This window comes from Poecilia latipinna, unplaced genomic scaffold (genome assembly GCF_001443285.1).
Source record: "Poecilia latipinna isolate Pla-1442-1.1 unplaced genomic scaffold, P_latipinna-1.0 Scaffold351, whole genome shotgun sequence".
NCBI classification, from domain to species: Eukaryota; Metazoa; Chordata; class Actinopteri; order Cyprinodontiformes; family Poeciliidae; genus Poecilia; species Poecilia latipinna.
The window spans coordinates 301,526-323,563 of record NW_015112967.1 but is presented as its reverse complement, the minus strand read 5'-3'; the positions used below and the strand labels follow the sequence as shown (position 1 = coordinate 323,563).

Genomic DNA, 22,038 nt, shown 5'->3' with positions numbered 1-22,038 from the left:
TTGAATTTTATAGAAGGTTGAATTTCAGACTTTTATATTGTTGAAATACTCAGTGGTGGGTATTGTTGAAAATTGCTCACGGTGGTGAGCAATTTTCATTTTCACTATGGACTTACTCATATTTAGTATTTAATGATGTTTCCAGAACCTTTAGAAGAAAACTCATCCAATGCATCAAAGATCCTCCATCGTACTAAACGGTAGGCCCACATTCCTCTGTTCTTCATGCCAAACATACCTGCAGAAGTTGTTGCCAAAAAGCTCAACTTTAGTCTCATCTAAGCACACAGTTCCAGTTGAAGTAGATTTTAGCTAACTGCATGTTTACATTTGTGATGGTAGGACAGAATAGTCCTTTTCCTGGCATGTTTGCCAAACAGCTGATAGGCAGGTGGAAGAGGTCTTACGGTTGCCATGGAGAGCCCTACCAACCAGCAAGAATTTTGTCTCGTCTTCAGCTACGGATCAGCTGAAATATGAACATTTTCCTTCGTGGACGTGCCGTCTGACGCTCATCAGGCTCCTCTGAGCTCTGGAAAGATTGTTTTTTGGTTCAAAGCTACATTTAATTTCACTTTGGGATCAATAAAGTTTTTTGAATTGAATTTACATTTTGTTTTGAAATGCATTTCCATTTCCTCTTGCTATAGCAAGTAATTTTATTTAATTTCCATTTGGGATCAATAAAGTATTTTTGAATTAGAATAAGAACTGTTCATTTTCCCCCTAACATTTGACATACTGCCATAAAACAAGCTGAACAATCGGCTGAAAAGATCTTTGTGCTCCCAGTTTTGTTCTGATGGGCAGATTGGGTTGAGATGAAGAACTCTTCATACGTTTCTTATTTTCTCTTCCTGTCATTTTCCATGTCGATCTGCTGACCTGCTTCAGTCCAAACGATACCGAGCCGTTCATGGACCATGAAGTTGAATTTGTGAATCAGACCAGACATGACTTCTGCTGACAATCATTTCCATTTGAGAAATACAAATGTCACACTTATTTCATAGAGGCATTTGATTTCAAGGTCTACATAATCACTCAGCGGCTCCCTCTGGTGGCAGAGTGAATCAGTACTAGTTAAAAGTGTTTCATAAAAATGTGTGGGCGCAGCAGAGTGTAAAAAAAATAAAATAAATAAATTTCTGTTCGATTGAGAAAAATACTTTATTGTGTATCAAAATACTGTCTTACAATCACTTTAAAAGCCTTTTTTTATTTTGGACAAAATTCAGTTATTTAGCTTTGAAATACAGATAAAGGCACAAAGCAGAGTTATGCTTTAATGGAGGGTGAAATGCAAAACACAGACTTAAACCGCAGCAAAGCCTTCAACTATAAACTCTTTTGACAAGTCTGAAAACTTCCCTTTTTCGACCCGTTGGTCATCGACTCGGAACTTTTTCCTAAACCTCCTCGGAAAGAGTTTCCCCAATCTTAAAGGACATGCGGAGCGCACGCTGGTGTCTAACGTAGCCACACAAAGCGACATCTTCCAGCAGCCGTGTTCAGAGAAAGCTAAATACGTGTTAGCACACTCTTTGATTTCCTGACTACTAAAGGACAGCAGTGGGTAAAACTGGATCACACTAGCAGCAGATTAAAACGATGACAGATGATCGGAAAAGCCGAGCGAGGGTGAGCTTTGACTGGGCAACGCCGATACGCGACAAGCTGAGTTTTATACAGACACAGGTCAAAGTAATGTCACTGTAACACAAAAATAATCCAAAAAAAAAAAAAGACAAGAAAGGGTCGCTTATAAACCTTTGTCCTGTGATTTGCTCATCTAGAAGCTCCAAAATCCATTTTTCATGTCTGTAAGAGCTCCTCCAGTGTAAACAGTAACCTTCCATCTAAAGCTGGGGACCAAAACCTGTTACTACAATATTCTGGCATTCTGCACTAATTTAAGGTCAACACGTGGCTGAAAGTGTTAAATATTCTGATAGTTTACAGTGATCAAAGGGGCGTCTTCCCCTCCCCTCCCCATTTCTGAAGGAAACAAGCATTCACTGTGTTGCTCTTTAGACTGGATTACAGTGAAGGATAAAAAGCAAACTGGCTCACATGAGTTAAACTGCTACCACACAGGGAATCTTAATTTGCAACAATGGGAAGACTTTGGAGGCTTAAGCAGCCACCAGCTGGACGGGACCTCCGGGTCGCTGCGGTGGCCGTTAGACGGTGAGGTGGTAGGGACTGCCAGGGATGTGCTCGTCGCCCCACTTCACCACCAGGATGTACTCGCCCTTCTCCTTGAGCTGGTAGCTGACGTTGTACACGCGGTTGCCCGTGTGCTTCACCAGGATCTCCTCGCAGGGGACCTTCGGTCCGTCCACACCGACCAACAGCATGTTACGACCTGCAGAATGAAGAGGGTTCAATAAATGGTTTGGCCTGGATCTCTATGGTTAAAAAAATAAAATAAAATGGGAGCATGATGAGTCATTTGAGTTAGAGCAGACCTCTGGTTCTGATCTGCTCTGTATCCCCAGAAGCAGAACCAAAGACAGAAGCAGCATTCAGCTTCTAGGCACCACATATCTGGAACAAACTTCCATAAAACTACAAAACAGCTGAAACACTGAGTTTCTTTAAATCTAGACTAAAAGTCCACCTATGAAGAGTTACCTTTGAACCATAATCACTGGAAAATTAACCAGCTATCAGTCTTGCAACAAATTGAGATTCCTTGCAAGACTGACTGCTACCAGAGATCCTTACTGACCAACACGATCAATACGAGTTATAACATTTCATTTCCCTTTTGGAATAAATAGTTGATGCAGCTTAACACAATTTCAGAGCCTTCAACACAATGTCTGAAATAAAAAAAATGACGGCATGAATGGGAGCATTTCTGTGTCTTTAGGTTCCGTTAAGCTTGCTGACAGGAGAATTTGGTGAACCATAACAGTTCTGATGAAGTGGTAATGTACACCATGCTGACTAAAAGTGGGAAATAACAGGTCCAATTACTGATCCCTGAGGTACACCACAATAGTCCCTCAGAGTTGTAGTCAGCAGTATGAAGGTGATGATTAAGTTGTGATGGAACTACACATTGTTTATTTGGCACTGAGGAACGGGTCGATTGTTACAAAGGCACTAATCTTGTTCTGCAAACAAAAAGGAACGAGGGAGAAAAGGATTCAGAGATCTGCTTCCAACCAGAAAAACTATTGGTGTGAGTCTTAGTCATACAGCTAAATGTCTAAAAACAGAATCTCTGGACAGCATCCATCCACCGTCGGACAAAATAAAGTCACGCGCAGGTCAGTGGTAAATCCTCAATAGCCTCCATTTTCAAGCCAAAGTTTGGTTTTTAAGGTGGGACTGGGGGTTTTCAAATAGAGTTTGGTTAATACCATTTATAGTAATTATGTGTAATTACTATAAAATCAGATTGTCAAATAATCTTTAGTCAAAACTTAAGTGCCCACATTCTACACATGAATTATAAAGACTTACCTGCTTTGCTGCAGTCGACACAGAAGTTGTTCTTCTGACCAACAAACGCCTTGGTCAGGCCCGGGCCCTTAGCCGTCACCTTGCTGGCATCTGAATGAGTGGGAGTGGCCTGCTGAGAACTGCTGATGGCGCGGGTCACGGGGTCAACCATGACCGAGGAGGTTTCATGCATGCTGTGGCTGGACACAAGCTTGGAACCTGGAGAACAGAGCAAGTCAGGGGCGGCTGCGTCTCACTTTACTATTTCAAACCAAAAGCAAAGACCTCTCTTCACCTGTAATCTTGGCCTTGAAGGGGCTTCCCACAATGTGGTAAGGGCCGCCGTATTTGATGGAGATGAGATAGTTTCCGGGGGCCATCGGGGTGTATGTAACCTTGTAACCCTCTGGACACTCCACACAGTCCATCTTCACTTTGGAGGGTCCATCGATGGTCACGGCGAGGGCCCCGGGGCCTGCAGTGCTCGTGTTTACCACAAATTCACATGCAGTTCCTAAAAGCAGTCAGGACAAAATTGAGCGCGACAATGAACCGGGTAAGAAAACACAAGGCTTCTTGAAGCTGAGCTCAGCAAAGTCTACCAGACCTCTATCACCATGCAGAAACTTCCAACTCTGTACTCATTACACGCGTCCTTATTTCTGATGCAACTCGATATCATGGTAACATAAAATGTGCAAAAAACAAACAGATTAAAGTGTTTCTAATGTTTAGTTCTGAGAAATGAAGCCACTACCATGAACTGGATGCCTGAAAGTGGCCAGCAGGGGGCAAAAAATATAAAAAAAATGAACAAAGGTTGAATGAGGACTTGTTCTGAGCTCCCCAAAAAACATGAGGGAGGGTGTAGGAATGTAGTCTGCAACATTTATGGGTCTTGAGCTTGAACCCCTCAGCTGCATAAGCAGCTGGAAATGACTAAAAACATCTTGAGGTGGTATTTTATCGTCTCTGCACTGGCCACAGTGGATTATCAGCACAGAGAAATATCTGACAATTTGTATCGCTGCAGTTTTTTTGTAACATTTGTTTCAGGATTTCTGCCGGTTTTGAAGGAAGAACCAAACGTTTTTTATTTTTCCCCCTTGATCCTTATGCCCCCCTGCCCCCCCAACTCTAACTGCCATTAGCAACACAAGATAATCACAATGCTAATGGCTATGCATTTTCTGGATTTTGCATTTTCAAAACATTGCAGTAACATGTTACCCAAAAGAGGTTGCACAGTAGGATATGTGGAAAACCTGAAATGCTTTTATTGTAATGACCAGGACATGCTGGCATACTTACTCTAATCTGGGTAAAATCTAATTACACACTCTGCAAAGACTATGTACATGATGGCGGTGGTGGCGCTACCTGTGGTGCCTCCCTCCAGTCCTGGTCCGTAGGCGGACACCATGCCCGGATCTCCAGCCTGGCCCGTCTCCCCGACGCGGATTTTAAACGGACTTCCTGGAATGTGACTTCCATTAAACTTGACGTCGATCAGATAGAGGCCGTTCTCTCTGGGGATGAACCGGACTGCGTATTTGTCTGGACAAGGGGGACAGCAGAGTTGAGCCACACAGAGACTCCTACAGCCCTGCTGGCTCTCTGAAGGATTCTTCTCCGTTACCTTGATCGATCTCCGTGACGCAGCACTGCTCCAGCGCGCCGGAGGGACTGTGGACCTTGGCGTCGATCACACCTTTGGCACCGTTGAGGCTGACGGCAAACGATGCCGGCTGGTTTACCTTCAACCCTGACTCCTGCTCGACAACAAATAAACTCCAACATTGAGTCACAAGCTGAGATTACTATTCAAGACAACAGCAGCAAACAGAAGTTTCGTGTTTATCTTACCTGCAGGTCGCTAAGAGGGCTAAAGAGGAAGGCTGTGTAGTGAAGAGACAGAAGGTGGAATGGACCCGAGAGAATCAGTGGATCTGCTTCTGAATTTTAGTTCTTTAGTGGTGTGAAGGAGTGTGTGAGAGCAAAAGAGAACCCAGAGAAACATCTGTAGAACCCAACTCTAGGTTTTCTAGGATTCTTTTTAAGATCAATAGGATGTGAGGTTTGGTAATGTGTGTGTGTGTATGTGTGTGAGATCAAGGAGACAGGAAGGGAAACTAAAACAGCCCGTTTCCAACCTCTTTAACCCTTTAGCGCCCTGTCACAGCTTCACAGTGGGAAGGCTGTTGGGAGCCTTTAGAATGAGGCACGAGAAACACACACAGTCCTCGAGTTTCCCAGAAGCCCCTGACCTGCCCCCCCATGCAGCATCAACTCATCATACAGCTTCACCTGTCCACTCTAGTCTCACAGCATCTACTCACTGTTTTCTCCTTTTCTACTTATCAGCTGACATGTTAGATTAGGTTGTTCAAAGCCCCAAGACTAAAACTGCTCATCTTGCCCCACCATCTTCTCTGGTTTGATACCCAGAATGCAGATGGCTTGAGCTTCAAGCTGCTGCTGCTGCTGCATGGCGGGCAGGGCACTGCGGCCTGGTCTGCATGCACACGGATGTGTGTGTGTCTCAGAGCCTCACCTGAAGACTGGCAACAGTGAGGCGGCGGGCGTCGTCCGACGGCGAGGCCACGGGGACGATGAAGGGGCTGTCGGGGATGTGCTCGTCGTTGAAACGGATCGACACCTCATAGTCGCCTGCAGGACGACACAACGGTCAGTGTCACTGAAGCTGGACAACGAGGAACAGACAGACAGTCATGGGAAGTATTTGTAGGAGTACAAGATTACTTGAAAAGCATGACCTACTCTGATTTTGGTAGAAACGGAGAAGAAAGAAAAAAACAAAAACAAATATGACGATAAAGTCTCCCAGTTGGCAACAGTTGGGTGACCATCATTTACATGCAGAGGTGACCTGGTGGTTAGGTCCAGGAGGCCGGTGGCTGCTTTTCAGACGTTTGTGGCGGAGGATTAGATCGGTTTCACAAGTACATATCAGCCAATATCTGATCTCCCAGAATTACGGATCTTTAACAGCACATTTAGTGGTGCACCCCTAGATATTTGGGTCTCTTTCAATTTATAATTTCAGTACATGATTTTTGTCATTTTCAGCAACAAATTATTTAGCAATCACCAAACAAATAAGTCAGAGCTTTTTCGACTTCGTTTTCAAAAAAATGAAATAAAAATTATTTCCCACAGATCACAAGATTTGTAAATAGGAAAAAGTTTTAGACTATAAAAGTTTTAGAGTTGTAAAGGACATATTCTAATTTTTCTGGCTGTGTTTGATTGTTCAAACAATTTAATTTATTCACAATGGGCTTTTTCATAGTTTTTAAAAGAAAAACTGATAAAATTAGTATTAAATGGTTGTGCCTTATAAACTGAGCTCCATGTTTAGCTCCTGTCCATTAAACAATGAAAACCGTTTGATTTGTTGCACATGCTCAGTGCATCTCTTCTCACCCGGCTCCTGAACAATGTAAGACACTCCACTGGAGCCGTCCTTGCGGTCCTCGAAGGTGATCTCTGCCTTGCTGGGCCCCTCCACGGCGATGCTGAGGCCCCCGGCCCCGGCCTCTCTGGTCCAGATGCTGAACTCGGCTGAGGAGCAGCACAGAGGAGTCAGCTTCACCGTGGGAAACCACACACTGCTCACACACACACACCGATCGCACTGACCTGGTACTCCAGCCTCGGCCCTCTCCAAGCCTGGGCCCCCGGCGCGAACTTTGTGGGCTCCGCCCTCACCCAGTGGCCCGACGGTGAACTGGAAGGGGCTGCCAGGCACGTGCATGCCGTTGTACTTGACGCAGACCGTGTGCACGCCCGTCTCGGTGGGGACGAAGCGGATGCAGTAGGTGTTGTTCTCTCCCTCCATGATGTCGGCTTTGTGGATCTGACCTGAGGGGCTGGTCACCTGGGCCGTCATGTCCGCTATGCTGATCTCTGAAGGAAGAGGGGGAAGGAGGAGGTCAGATCGCCAACAGAACAAGTAGACGTTTGGATCTTGTGATTTCCCAACTTCCTGTTTGAGTCACCTGGGATCTTGAGGCTGAGGTCACACTGGCTGCCCACGTTGGCGACAGAAGCGGCTCTCTTCTTCCTGGTGATGCTCTCCTTCATCCTGCCCTCCCCAGTCACCTTCACCGTGAAGGCGCTCCCTGTGTGCACAATCCCTTGGTTCAGTAAGCCAAAAGTCTCGTATTCCTGACCTTTAACCCCTGACCATTTAATGGTGAGCACCTGGCACGTGTTGGTCGGCAAATTTGATGTTGATGATGTAATTTCCTGGTTCTGTGGGGCAGTAGGTGACCTTGCAGGTGCCATCCTCTTGATCCTCAGTGTTTATGTCCACTTTGCTGGGTCCCTCGATGGAAAGGCTCAGGCCACCGTATCCTGGCAACAATAGGCAAAAGTTAATATTCAATTCCCTTTTTCTTCAGACGGAATAATTTTGTCAAGATCTCCAAAAGCGTTTACCTGCATCGCGAGTGTCGATGATGAACTCTGCTGGCTCGAAGGTCCTTGCTTCGCTCAGGCCCTGGCCGCTCACACGCACACGGCTGGCGTCGCCGATCTCCGATTGGCTGATCATCACAGAGATGGGGCTGTTGGCAATGTGGCGTCCGTTCTTCTTGATGTTCACCAGGTGCTCACCGATCTCTTTCGGCACGAATGAGACACCTGACGGAAGTGGTAGCGGTTAAAGCACCGATCGCATTCCTCCATAGAGGTCACCAATCGGCAGCAGACTCACCAACATGGCCGTTCCGCAAGATCTTCAGCAGGCAGGGTTCCTCGCGGCCCGAGGGCGTGGTGAGCGAGGCGGTCAGCTGGCTGATGTCCAGCTCGCCGATGTCCAGAGGGATGTCAGCAGCCGACCCCACCTTCAGGTGGGACATCCGCATGGAGTCGTCGCCTGGAGACAAGGACCGGCTGATTAGAACATGCAAGTCTGGACGTCCCTGGTCCCCACGATAGAGCAATAAATGCAGCAACTATTATATTGGTCAGTAGTATGTATAAAGTCCTTTTTTACACATCGTTTGCATTTCTCTGTTCAATTAATTCCTACTGCCATGGTTCATGAATTCATGTGATGCATTATCCTCAATCAATGTTAGTGGGCGGAGCTAATAAACCAGTTAAGATGTTTATCCTGTTTTCTTTTAATTTGCAAAGAACTTCAACAATCTGAAGGTTTTCTTTTCAGTTCTTGTTTCCCTGAGATTTGGGAATGAAGGAGAGCATCGTTTCCTTTCAGTCCAGCATCTGGCTCTTCTCTTTTCGCTAGTTTATGCTTCAGTAAGCCATTTAATTCTGACCTATGAGTCATTCAAGTACAAACCTATTCACTTGAAACAAAAAAAGCCTTTCAAACTCCTACACTTTCATTGAAGATCTCACAAAAACTGATTGTTTACAAAAAATTATTCAGCATAATTTCCAGTAAAAAAACCCCTGGGTTTCAAAGTGGGGAAAGAAGATACGATTAAGATAAAGCAAACTTTGATACATGTTCAGAAACTGTCTTCATAAAGTCCTTTAAGGACTTTTCTCAAAGAAATACCCATGAAGGAGGATGATTACAAAGATAAAAAGGACTAAAACACTCATTTGTTAAATGCTCCTGCCAATTCTCAGCAGTCACCGATTTCGTAATGACATACGATCTGAAAGGTTGGAATGAAAATGTGGGACATGATCGCTAACTTGACTGCCGGGTCGAAAACGCAGCCTTACCAGTGATTCTGGCAGAGAAGGGGCTTCCTGGGATGTGCTTGTCGTTATATTTGACCAGGATGCTGTAGTCCCCTGGCAGGACAGGGAGGTAGGACACTGTGCAGGTCCCGTCCTGGTTGTCCATGCAGCTGATGTCTGCTTTGGACGGCCCCTCGATGGCCAGAGAAAGACCACCTGCGTTTATATACAGCGACGCACAAAGTTGTATTTTTGTTTCTGTAAGAGTCATTCTCATAAACACAATCGAAATCCAGACCATTTGTCAGGTTTCTGCACAAAATGGAGGAATTTGACAGACGGTTCTATATACATTGTGGAGGAAAAAAATTGTGTGAAAAAATGTGCATCTTTTATATACACATGTAATAATAATGTGCTTCACCAGATCAGCTTAAATGTAACGTTTGTGTGAACATAGAAGTTGGCGTTTTTTCTGCATACCCTCTCCAGCGTCTTTAGTGTCAACAGTGAAGATGGCAGGCTTGTTCACGGTTCCATGGATAAGACCAGGGCCGTAGGCACTGACGTTCCCGCTGTTCATGTAGTCCACAAAGAACTGCAGGGGGCTTCCTGTTGATGGAAAACAGAGAAATGCGTAAAAAAAACAGTCATTTGGGAGTTTTAATGTACTGCAGTAGCTGCAGTTTTTTCAGAACTCAGATGTACCGGGGATGTGGATGCCATCGTATTTAATATCCATCTCATGCAGACCGGGCTCTGTGGGACCGTACTTCACGGTTACGGTGCCGTCCTTGTTGTCGGTGATGTCGGGCTTGGCCACCTTGCCTGATGGCATTCGGACTTCACCTTCAAAAACAAAAACAAAGTAGAAGCATATGTTGAAACTAGTGGTTTAGTACTCTACGCTACTTTGATAGTCTGTCTCATCTTGTACCCCATCTTGTCTGGGTCTTGGACATTGAGCACTCTGGATTTTCTCAAGACCACAACTGTGGATCTACCACTAAATAGCCAGAATATTGTCAGTTTTATTTAACATCCTTGCTTTCATTGGATGTAAAACATTCAGATTCAAATCCATCAACAACACGACTCCTTCCTAAATATGTATTTTGTTACTGCAGTCAACAATCCACACCTCAAATATATTTGTGATTGAGGTGCTGTTAGCAAAGCTAGCAAATGTTAGCAACCTACCTCTGTACCAGAATTCCTTGCCTGCAGCTCACACAAAGATTTAGTCATTATCTACACATATTATGTTAGCTACCTGTGTAATGTATACACTACGTGTTTTAGGGCGCTAGTTTCCGTTTGTCAGCTGTTTGTTTCCCATAAGCTAACGTCACGTAATACAGTTAACGTATTGAGGGAAGCAAGCAAATGTAGTGCTTCATATTTTATTGTATCGTGATGTGGGGCGCTGGCCTTTGTTTCAGTCTCTCAACAGTCTTGGATCAGTCTCTGCCTCAATAGAGTCTGGTACTGATTTGGTCTTGGGTTAGTTGGTCTCGACTATCACTTGTAGCAGGTCCTTGGGAAATCGTAGCGACGAGATTTAAACTTTATGCATTACCTGTGATCTCTCCCTTCTGAATGGTGAATGGGATGACCAGGTCAAAAGGTCTAAGTCCTGCCACATCCAGGCCATTCATCCCAACTGGTCTGTCTGTTGCCTGAAAGACGGAACAGAAATTAAAGGATTACAGACTTTATGGTGCGCCCTCTGCTAAGCCATGTTGCACACCATCAGCACAATGCAAGACAAGAGAGGTAAAGCTTCCAAAACACCAATGCAGGGATGAGATGACATGGAATGAAACGACAAATGAGGATTATGGTCAAGACGATGGCACCAGCACAAACTGCGAGAACAAAACCAGTAGGTCAGAGACGAGAGGAAGACGGTTCTCATGAAAAATCGCTTTGTTTCTTAAGCGATTTCCACATGAAGCAGTTAACAACAGAGCCGCACAATTATTTAATAAAAATAAATAAATAAAATCTGTGGGAAATGTAAATCTCTTCCACAATGGGGATGTGATATTGTAAAGCTCAGCTGCACTGTTCATGTGTTGGGAGGAGGGATTCAGTTTTTCACATGAAGGGAACAAAGTGATGAGAAAAAGGCATCAGCATGAATGAAACACCTGCAAAGAGAGACAGACACTGATGGAGTCTGATGAAGTGAGGCAGTCAGTGTGGGATGAAAACAATGACATGGAAGCATGACAACTGGGGCAAAAAAATAAAAAATAAGGCAGCTAAACACAAATGGAGCTAAAGACCAGCTTGATGTTTGTTAGGTACCCAGGGCTGTTGAGCGTAGTATTGGGGCATTTGTCTCTGCTGCATGATCTGGTCTGATGGTCCTTCCAGAGCCTGGGAGGGCGGGGAGGTGGTGAAGAGAAGGGGTGGTGGTGTGAGAAGGCACAAAAGATGAAGGATTGAAGTGTGACACAAAATGATTTAGGGAACACTCATACTGCCAGAACACTTTCTAAATAATGACTTCATAAGGAAAGGCAGAAGCATCACTGCTTTGTTCTGCTGAAGAACCTGGGAAATCTGGAGCAAAAGCAGAAATACTTCAAGTTTATGCTAATCTATTCTGAGGAAATTAAAGTAAAGCCAGAAAGGTAAACTGGCTTGAGAGCCCAGAGATTTGTGTTTATAATTATGTGATTAAAAGTTTTAAACATGTAAAATTCTCCAGTTTCATAGTTTTTGGTTCTTATTTTAAAATCAACTCATCTTTCTTTAGCAATCTTAAGTCAAACATTTAAGAATAGCAGACCTGCTATGAAGCAACTCACCGTAACTTGGAATGGACTGTTGGGAATGTGCTCCCCTCCGAAACGGACACATATTACATACTCTCCGGGTTGCGGGGCAGTGTAGAAGATGTCAAAGGTGCCGTCCTCGTTCTCGACGACGTCCACGTCGAGCTCCGCCCCTTCGGGTGTGCACACGCTGCACGTCACCTTGCCTTTCCCAGCAGCCTTGGCGTCAACTGTAATGACTGTCTGTTCACCGATCTGAATAGTTGGACCAACACCAGCGCCTTAGGAGAACAAAAACATGCATAAAGTGATTTGTTGTTACAGTCTGATATGTAGAAAAGTATGGAAGACTGAACATGCCAAATACTCAAAATCAAGCCATTTTAAGTGGATTACATTTGTTAATACATCATTAAATGCATCCAAACATAGATTGAAAATATTTTGTCATTTTTGGCTCTTCAATTTGCTGAACCCATTTCTGAGTTCACATTTTGGATTAATGGGCTTCATTAATTTTTATGTCATTTTCTTTGTATTTTCATACATTTTTCAAGTGTATGAGCGAGTTTGTCGATTACAAAAAAGAAATTTTTTTTTGTGACGCTAAGTACAAAACAAAGAACAATGATAAACACCCAGGTTCACTGAGATATTGTTCTTTAAAGGTTAAGATAAGTTCACTAAAGTTAAAATGTAGTTCTATCATAGGTGGTAAATTGTAAAAATGAAAAACTTGGCCAAATAAAACTTTGGCGAAAAAAGGAAATCTTGAACATACACTACAGAAATATTTTTAAACAAAATTGTAAGATTAGACTAAAACATGTGAAAACTTTATGTAGCACATTCTCCACATGTTACATTTTTAAGTCATCTTTATTTTGATGAGCATTTTTAGTTTTGGCAGGTTCACTCCTCCATACGGCTTCCCAGGTTTACTTTCATAACACATTGCATGCACATTCCACAACCATGAGACCAGGTTAAAGTTGGATCAGATCTAGTCATGTTATTCAAGTCTCATGTAACTTGTAACCAACTAATCATTTGTTATTAAAAAGTTTCAATTTAATCTACAACTATAACTAGATTAGCTAAAAGAGCCATTCCACCATGCCATCCTATTGACGCTGTTAGTCCTTTAGTCCGTCCAATAAAAACATGAGTCAAGAAGTGTTATGAGAGAAGTAAATGAGTTTGAAAGAAAAAAAAAAAAAGGCACAGGATGGGATATTCTGTTAAGGTTTGGTACCACTAATTCTCCATGCGAAAAGAGAAGAAAAAAAAAAAAGAGCAATTCTTCTGTTACGAATCTTTCAGAGGGCTTACCTAAACCGTGACCGCCGATTGAGACTGATAAAAGGAACGGTGAGAAGCAGGGGAGCAAGATAAAAGAAAAAAAGGTGACAAATAAAAGACAGTCAGATAAGGATGTGGGGGTGCTGGGTGGCATTAACTGTGCTCCAGACAGTTGGCTGAAGAACGGTGGTGGTGAAGTGCATGTGTGTGTCTGGAGGGGAGGGAGTATAGGTGAGGTGCAACTGAGGAGCACAGCGTGAGCAACATGACATACCAACGCACAGAAAAATGAGACCTGAGCAGCAAATAAAAACTGATGGACATGTTGAAAGGGAGAGCTCAGTGCAATGCAGCTGGAGAAAACAAAGGCAATCACACAAACACAAGCAAATTAACACATTAAGTTCGTTCATCTGTCAGATTAACAGAAAATCCAAACATAGTGGCCAACTCTGCAGTCACACTGCTGTCAGTGCAAATAATGACTTGTGAATATTTAAGGGACAGTCAGATGACTGCATTATATTTACATTTGATTTTTTTTTTTTGTTGAAAATTTTCTTTAATTTTTTAATACAATTTGAAGTTTTCTTGATTTGCTTGTGTTTCATGTAGCAGGATCTTCTCTACCGTACAAATGATTTACGTTTGACACCATTTTTCTAAAGTATAAAAATACATTAATTTCAGAGTCAAAGATATTTTCAGTCAATTAAAAAGCAATGAAAAAAAATTACCGAGTTTAAAAACTTTGAAACCACTGGGCTCTCTGTATTAAAAGAACCCCATTTGCTGTTAAATGCAGCAAGAAATGACTGAGATTCTGATCTCTAATTTTTCGCCAAATTAAGTAAAATCTCTAAAATGCGTTGGACACACACACAAAAAAGGAAAAACGGTCATTTGGCCTTCAGTATATATGGACCAAACTAAAACAAAAGAACCATGACTCCAACTGTAGAATACAAAGTTTCTATAAATCAGAGTGTGAGTGTAAAGAAGCTAACCTGTGACTGTGCACTTGCTGGCGTCTCCGGTGGGGAGAGCTCTGATGCGATATGGCGAATAAGGAATCTCATCCCCTCCGTATTTGATTAGGATGGTGTATCTGCCCGTCATGTCTGGTACATACGACACCAGGTAGGTCCCATCGTGGTTGTCACGGATCTTTGCCTTTTTAGGCTTCCCCTCTGGGTCCTGCAGAAACACAAGGACTTAAACTCTCAAAAATTGCCCCAAATGATCAGTTTTCATGCTTTCTATTAGACTGCATAAAACATGCAAAGATTGGAGACTCAAAAATCTGATCAATTTTGAAATCATACCCAGACAAATTTGCTTGAGTACAACCAGGAAATGGTGAGCACTCACTGTGATCTGCACCGCCAGCAGTCCCTCGCCTGCATCTTTGGCATCAATGGTGAACTCGACAGGCAGAGAGGCGGGCACGCCCGTGGTGTTGAGGCCGGGTCCGCTGGCTCGCACCTTGCTGGCATCGTGGGTCGGGAGGACCTTCACCTTGTAAGGGCTGTAAGAGGCAGACAGGAAGTGCAGTTTGAACAGAAACCAAACATTACCGCCGAAAGGTTGGGGAGAAATTGAGAAGGATTTTTCAGAGATGTTTTATTTTAACATGAACAACAGGATATTTTTCCAGGGACCCTAAAATGAAAAAGTACCATTTATTTTGCATTGCAAATTAGATAAAAATGTCCATTTCTTCATAAATCCCATAATTAGCAAAAAAGAGTCAACTGGCCTGTAATTTATTCTCTATGAAGGCCTCAGAGGTTTGTTAGAGAACATCAGACTGACTCTTTAAAAATTAACAACCTGACAATAGAACCTATTGTTGGGTTTAAATGATGTTATGATGGAATTATATGACTTGTGTTTCGACAGTCAAGTTTGATTATTTCAAGCTTAAATCATGTTTCCATATGCAGTAAACATAAATACAAAGCACTCTACAGCACAGCTACTTAAGGTGGTCGATATGGACTGAAAGTTTTATCACAATATTTTATTGTGATACCGATAAAAAAAAATGACGATAAGAACTATTAAGCTATTTTTTTTAACTGTGACTATGTAGGCTGTGACTGCTTTATATACAATTCATAGCTCCACAAATACTGTTAAGATACTTATTTATAATATGCTTCTTCGGGACACCAGTCATAAAGTGTGATTTTTAATCACCAAATCTAAATTCTCATGACAAGAAATTTATCACAATAAATGATAACATAATAAATGCCTACCAGTAATAGCTACTGCTGGAGGCAAATAATGCGTTGATTTTTACCTGCGTGGGATTTCCTCATCAGCATACAAGACATTGATAGAGTAGGGTCCCTCTCTGGTGGGAACATAGTTGACTGTGTGAGTCTGGTCTCCATTATCCACCACCTCGACAGGCTCCACGACCCCTGCACTCAACAGCGATGACATCATCGTTACTACATTTTGTTCATGCAAACGTAAATGGAATATTTCCCCAAATAAAGTCTTTTGCTACAACTAATCCCGTTGAGGTCCGACGCAACAGCCGAGAACACTCGTCACCTTTGGGTCCTTGAACGCGGACCTGCAGAGGGGCCACCCCAGCTTTGGAGGCGTCCACTGTGAACGCCTGAGGGATGTTGGCTCTGACGTTGCTGCCGAGGCCAGATCCCTGACACTTCACCTTAGTGCTGTCCACAGTGTCGCTGACTGGAACGGAGAAGGGGCTTCCTGCTCAGACAAAGAAAAACACCAGAAAAAGTTACAAAGTTAACTTTTGTAAATGTAGTAAAACATTGCTAAAGTTGAGCAGATTAGTATTTGTTTTTCATTCTCATATATTCAATCTCAAGGTGTTGGAGACAAACTCCTCCAGAAGGTGTTGTTGTTGCTACGCCAGTAAGTCACCTTTGACTGGCTGTCCTCCATAGGTGATGTTGAGGTTGTATGTTCCAGGCTCATAGGGAATGTACTCCACACTGCAGCTGCCATCTTTGTTATCAGTGCAGGACATTTTGGCCTCTGATGGACCTTCCATTGCCAGACCAAGACCTCCAGTTCCCGCTCCTCTGCAGAAGGAACACGGCGTTATAAAAACAAAGAGAAGGAGCCACTCCACCGGATGAGCCAACCTGAACTTTCTGCATACCGGGTTTCCACCATGAACTTGTTCGGCTTGTTGGTGATGCCGCTCTTCAGGCCAGGACCGTGCACACGGACACGAGCCGGATCGCAGCCCTCGGTGACCGCCACACGGAATGGACTGTTGGGCACTGGAGAGCCATCGTAGCAAACCTCCACACTGTGAGGCCCTGAACATACGCACAGTGTTACAATCCTAACCAGCCAGTAGGTATCCCCCCCCGCCACCCCATGCTAATGTTCACGTCGTGATGTTTAAACCCACCCTCCTCGTAGGGAGTGTACTCCACGGCGTACATGCCATCGCCGTGGTCTGTGATCACGGCATCCGGGCAGCTGCCGGATGGACTGCTGATCCGAGTTTTGATGTGGTCGCCTCCGCTCTGTGTGAGAGCACGAGCATCCACAGTGAAGTCTGTGGTCGCGTCACGGAATACTCCTATAAACACACAACATACAGTCGTCACAGCATGTGCAGGCGTAGCTCATTTACAGTCTGATTCAGATGAGAAGGATCATCAGGTTTCAAGTAAAACTGGGCATGTGTGTGTTTGGTCATGTGACAGTGATGGTGCCGCAATGCTCGATTTTGTGCTGTTTAACTGAAGCAGAGTCGGTGGTGTGGCCATTTTTGAAATATATAAATAATGTCTATAAATATTTGTTTTTGGTCATAACACCAATGTTAACATTGCCACAACTTCATATCAGTGCATCCCTGCTATATATATCCGTCTCTTGGAAGTTGATTGTTCAAGTGGATGGCTGGGTTACCTTTGCCTTCCACTCCTGGTCCAAACACACGGACTCCACTGGCGTCGATGGCCGGCTCCACGTTAAGGCGGGCGGGGAAGTTTGGCACGTCCTGGCCCCCGTAGCGTATGGTGAGCGTGTAGGAGCCCGGGTAGAGCGGGATGTAAGTGATGGTGTAGGTTCCATCTCCGTTGTCCTGGATGTGAACCTCGGCCTCGGTGCCGCTGTCCGAGATGATCTCGATGGTGAGCTCAGCCGGACCAGCATTGGTGCAGTCCACTACAAACTCCCCGGTCTCACCGACCTTGGCCCGCTCCAAGCCTGGGCCAGAGCAGCGCACCTAGATAGAGACGGGGGGGAAGGAGGCAGAGTTAAATGACTGATGCTTTATAAGGAAATGAAATCATGCTGGTAAGATCCGACTGCTGCTGCTGACCTTGGACGGGTCAGTAGGAGGGTAAGCTGTAGGAGTGTAGGGTGATCCAGGGATGGGCACTCCATCGTAGGTCAGTTCCACCTGGTATGGCCCTGCCTCACGAGGGATGAACTTCACCTGACTGGTCTCTGGGCTCAGCCCCGGCTCAACCTGGAACAAAGGGAAAGAAAAAAAGTATTTCAGTGCTGTAGTGTTTAAGAGATTGACAGTGTAGTATTCAGAGATTTTGGACTAGAAAAAAAAAGAAAAAGTCTGAAGTTAAACTGACCTTGCAAGTGACCGGTTTTCCTGAAGGTCCGGTAACCTTGGCGGCAACTTTGCCCTGACCGCCAGCACCCTTCGATTTGACAGTCACCTCCTGGTCTTTGCCGACGGTCATTTCTGTAGTGACACAAAAAGCACTGTTGGTTCAGGTAAAATGCGGGGAAGGGAGTGTGGCCCCTGCTTTGAAAAACGAAACGCTGGATCATGCAACACAAACATGACTGAAGGATTGAACTTACTGTCTCCTAGTCCAGTGACGTTGACCTTGCTCAGGTCCAGAGTTGGAGCTACAGCGACATTGAAGGGACTCTTGGGAATATGATCTCCACCATAAGTCACAGCAACTCCCAGAGGACCCTGATGGAGAGACAAGAGCAAAGATGATGCAATTTACTTTATCTTCTCCTAAACACGCAGCCTCTTTAACTCAGATTCCCAGTTTCTATGTGCAGTGCAGAAATCGTGTCTGAAATTGAAACGGCATGAGAGCGTCCGCTATCTCACCTGCTGCACAGGAGTGTATTTGACAGTGTGTGTGTTGTCATGGTTGTTTATGACTTCAAAGTCCTTAACAGCCTCTGCTTTGGTCGGCCCACTGAAGCTGCAGTCCAGGTTGGCCTTTCCAGCTCCCTTGGTGTTCACAGTGAAGTGAGTGGGTTTGTTCAGTTCAACTCCTGGAGGGAAAAAAACAAACAAACAAAAAAAAAAAACGTTGATGTCTTAAGGAGGTTCCATGTGAGAAATTAATCTGAATTAACCAACTGCTTTTAACATGATAAAAAAAAAGTTAGACCCATTACATGCTGTGAGATTAGATTTATTTTAACTGTAAATACAGGAAAAACAATTTGAATCTGTGAAATGAAAGAGGAACCACCAGCAGCAAGGGATCCTATTTTTATTCTTAGTGAAAGAAAATGAAGCAAATTTGATGTCTGAACAAGTTATAAATGCACTTAAAAAAATCAAACAATAAAAGCCAAATTTACCTAGATAAATTATGTAACTTGAAAAATCTAGCTTTAATTTTTCTAGGCCGTTTTTAAGATTTTGAACAATATTTGTCTGAAATGTATATCATCACACCTCGGATCCCCTAACCAGTTTCTACTGAATATTCCCAGATCCAGACTCAAAAACTGAACTTTTTCATCTTGGACCCAGTCAATCTGACCATTTCAAATCAAACATTAAATAACTCAATTATTTAAATTTGAGAAAGGCATGTCTACTTCTTTTAGGCTAACTTCTAAGTGGTTTGATGTAAAATAACTTTAAAATATGTTAGAGAAATGATTTGTCCATTTCCTCTGATGCCATTAATTTGTTTAATTTCCAATTCTTTTGAAGATGTGCTACCAAGTCCAATTGGATCTGTATTTTGTATCATAAGAGTCTGTAATGACTGGTCAGTGTTTTGTACAGCGTTCGTACCGCTGCGGCTGAGTCCTGGTCCCTCCGCCTTAACTTTGCTGGCATCATGAGACGGATCCACCTTCACTCTGATCGGTGACATGGGGATGGCCTAAACGGGAAACAGAATCATTATAGCACATATGTACCAACCTTTTAATAGATTCTGGCTAATCATGATTCAAACTCACATGTTCAGCAAACAGCACCATGATGGTGTAGCTGCCGGCTCCAGGAGGAGTGTATTTAACAGTGAATGTGTCGTTGTCGTTCCTGATGATGTCAAAGTCTATATCTGCCTCTGCTGGTCCCACCACACCAGGAGCACACTTAATTCCTATGCTGATGTCACCTGAGGCCAAGAGACAATATGAATATACGTTTCCATTTATGATATGGACTTAAAGCTTTATCATGCCATTTCGTGTTAACATTGTGATAAGAAACATTTATAACTCCCATTTTAGCTAACCGTATGGCTATACTGAGATGGAACTGCAATCACAGCCCCATAAACCCAAATACTGCTCTCTCTCGCAAAAAAAAAAAAAAAAAAAACATTTGTAATATACTTCTTTAGGACACCAGTCCCACTAAACTGCATCCGCATTTAATCATATTTTTAAAATGTATGTATATTTATTGATTCTCTCATTGAACAAATAATGGAGAAAATGGTAAAACTACCAATCATGACAATCCAGACAGTTTTGGGGGATTTCAACCATCATTAATTAGAATTTATCCCCACAATAAATCAAAATTCTTATTTTAGATTTATCACAATAGTTTATAAGTACAATACAATATAGTCAGTATCCACCCCTACTAACTGCATGTTAAAAACACCAATATGTTTTACAGGATCTCAGTTGTAGATGCAGAAAACTGGACCGTTTTCTTCAAGTCATCTTACCTTGACCAGCCTCGGAGCAGTCAACAGTAAAGTATGTCGGCTCAAAGGCCTTCAGGCCGGTCTTTGCTACGCCAGGACCGGAGACCTTCACCTTGTTGGGGTGACAGCCAGCACCAATATTCATCTGGAGTCAGAGACACACAGAGACGAGAGCTTAGGAGACCTCTGGGAGTGCAGAAGCATAAAACCAAACCAAAATCCAGATTTTAGATCCTCACCCTGAATGGACTCTCGGGGATGTTGACGCCCCCCCAGGACACCATGACGGTGTGCTTCACTGGTTTCCGTGGAGTGTAAGTACAGGTGTATGTGCCGTTACCGTTATCTTTGACCTGGACATCCACAGGGTTGCCCTCTCCATCCTATGCAGTAAACAATAGTTCTCCAATGAGTGTGTAAAATACAGTTAGGACATGCTGTTATGGAAAGATTTTAATACAACCGTATAAATATGATTAATAAAAACTTAATCTTGGTCTTTTACAAGAGCATAAAATCTTTAAGTGGAATATATTCATATAGCTATAAAGCACGAAATAGACATCTTTGCAGTAAGGGAACATTTTGAACCACAACAAAAGAAACTACCTGAGCAACAATCTTGAGAGGAGCTTTTCCTCCTTGTTTGGTGTCCACTGTGAACTCTGTGGGCTTTCCAACAGCCAGACCACTGCTCTGGAGGCCAGGACCGTACGCCTTAACCTGGAACGGCCATCAAGCATTAAAAACAGTCACAGACACAGTTCTTTGTTGCGGCCCGTGTCCCTGGGTGTGTTCTTACTTTGTCAGGGTAGAAGTCTTTCCCTGGAGCGTTGACGATCTCAGCCATGAAGGGCGAGTGCTGAATGTCGTCGTTGTTGCACAGCACATGGACGGCGTACTCGCCTGGCTCCGTGGGCCAGTAGCGGACGTCACACGAGCCATCGCCCTTATCGTCACATTCAATCTTGGCCTGGGATGGACCTTCCACAGAGAAACCTGAGAAAGAGGACATGGGTTAGTGCTCTCGGAGACGCAACGCAGGCAGGAGAAACTTAAGCCCGACAGAAATGGGATGGATTTTTCCTGCCCTTTCGTCTCCGCCTTACTCACCCAGGGTACCGGCGTTCTGACCAACAGCCTCCACCACAAAGTCTGCAGATTTACCAACAACCCCTCCTTCCAGCCCGGGGCCCCAGGCTCTCACTAGCTGCTGACCGGCCTCAGAACCAATCTTAACCTCAATGGGACTAAAGAGGAGAAGCAGGGGTCAGTCATTGTGAAGCTCAGCTACCAGCTCCAGTTAAAGTAGTGGTCCAGTACCTGCGGGGAATGTGCTGTCCTCCCCAGGTGATGGTGATGCTGTAAGTCCCAGGAGTGGTGGGGTAATACTCAAATCCGTACACGCCGTCTCCGAGGTCTTTCCTTTTGCATGGCTCCTCAAGTCCCTCTGTAAATACAGGACTTGATTTACAATAATACTCATACAATGTTTAGAAAAACCTATGAGGTTTTCTAGCCAGACGTAAAGCCTTTCAAAGTACTGCTAGCTCAATTCAAGTCCTGTAATATCTTAGTTTAACTGAACCCAAAGAGGAATTAGAAAATGTTTGTCTGTAGTGAACATGCTGTGTAGACCTTCTGTCCACGCAACAATGTTTTATAGCCTAAAGTCAGTTTTACAAAGATTTTAGTAAATATATTTTGGTTGCAAGTGGACGGCAAAGCTAAGGGACTCCTGTGTGTGTTCGTCTTCAGCTTTCACAGCCAGAAATACCCATGTTAGGTGAAAGTCTGGTATGTTTGCGGAGGCGTGAATGCCAAAAACAAAACAAAAAAAAAAAAAAAAAAAAAACCCTGGCCCCCCCCAAGGTCTTGGTTTATTTGAAGAAAACTCTTGC

The 22,038-nt window shown here is 43.7% G+C and overlaps 1 protein-coding gene across 4 annotated transcripts in view; it reads right to left on the bottom strand.

Annotated features, from left to right (window-relative positions):
- Positions 1-1,151: 1,151 nt before the first annotated feature.
- Positions 1,152-22,038, bottom strand: part of flna (filamin A, alpha (actin binding protein 280)) — a 55,131-nt gene continuing 34,244 nt past the window's right edge. Inside the window, exons 11-49 of one of the 4 annotated variants that reach the window (XM_015035912.1) lie at positions 21,461-21,587; positions 21,251-21,387; positions 20,940-21,136; positions 20,747-20,860; positions 20,377-20,520; positions 20,159-20,282; positions 19,434-19,594; positions 19,264-19,354; positions 18,334-18,503; positions 18,069-18,186; positions 17,834-17,946; positions 17,566-17,715; positions 17,151-17,469; positions 16,642-16,815; positions 16,384-16,546; positions 16,143-16,303; positions 15,798-15,965; positions 15,538-15,661; positions 14,601-14,757; positions 14,237-14,426; positions 13,260-13,283; positions 11,961-12,208; positions 11,455-11,526; positions 10,721-10,820; positions 9,850-9,990; positions 9,625-9,753; positions 9,184-9,357; positions 8,198-8,359; positions 7,921-8,124; positions 7,684-7,836; positions 7,479-7,601; positions 7,120-7,386; positions 6,904-7,041; positions 6,011-6,126; positions 5,096-5,228; positions 4,837-5,013; positions 3,752-3,970; positions 3,478-3,675; positions 1,152-2,368 (exon numbers count right to left, since the gene is read on the bottom strand). In XM_015035912.1, the coding sequence (XP_014891398.1) occupies positions 2,184-2,368; positions 3,478-3,675; positions 3,752-3,970; positions 4,837-5,013; positions 5,096-5,228; positions 6,011-6,126; positions 6,904-7,041; positions 7,120-7,386; positions 7,479-7,601; positions 7,684-7,836; positions 7,921-8,124; positions 8,198-8,359; positions 9,184-9,357; positions 9,625-9,753; positions 9,850-9,990; positions 10,721-10,820; positions 11,455-11,526; positions 11,961-12,208; positions 13,260-13,283; positions 14,237-14,426; positions 14,601-14,757; positions 15,538-15,661; positions 15,798-15,965; positions 16,143-16,303; positions 16,384-16,546; positions 16,642-16,815; positions 17,151-17,469; positions 17,566-17,715; positions 17,834-17,946; positions 18,069-18,186; positions 18,334-18,503; positions 19,264-19,354; positions 19,434-19,594; positions 20,159-20,282; positions 20,377-20,520; positions 20,747-20,860; positions 20,940-21,136; positions 21,251-21,387; positions 21,461-21,587 (6,065 nt within the window). In that variant the 3' untranslated portion in view covers positions 1,152-2,183. The remainder of the gene's footprint in view (positions 2,369-3,477; positions 3,676-3,751; positions 3,971-4,836; positions 5,014-5,095; positions 5,229-6,010; positions 6,127-6,903; positions 7,042-7,119; positions 7,387-7,478; positions 7,602-7,683; positions 7,837-7,920; positions 8,125-8,197; positions 8,360-9,183; positions 9,358-9,624; positions 9,754-9,849; positions 9,991-10,720; positions 10,821-11,454; positions 11,527-11,960; positions 12,209-13,259; positions 13,284-14,236; positions 14,427-14,600; positions 14,758-15,537; positions 15,662-15,797; positions 15,966-16,142; positions 16,304-16,383; positions 16,547-16,641; positions 16,816-17,150; positions 17,470-17,565; positions 17,716-17,833; positions 17,947-18,068; positions 18,187-18,333; positions 18,504-19,263; positions 19,355-19,433; positions 19,595-20,158; positions 20,283-20,376; positions 20,521-20,746; positions 20,861-20,939; positions 21,137-21,250; positions 21,388-21,460; positions 21,588-22,038) is intronic. The other 3 variants (XM_015035914.1, XM_015035913.1, XM_015035915.1) reach the window with 3 other exon arrangements.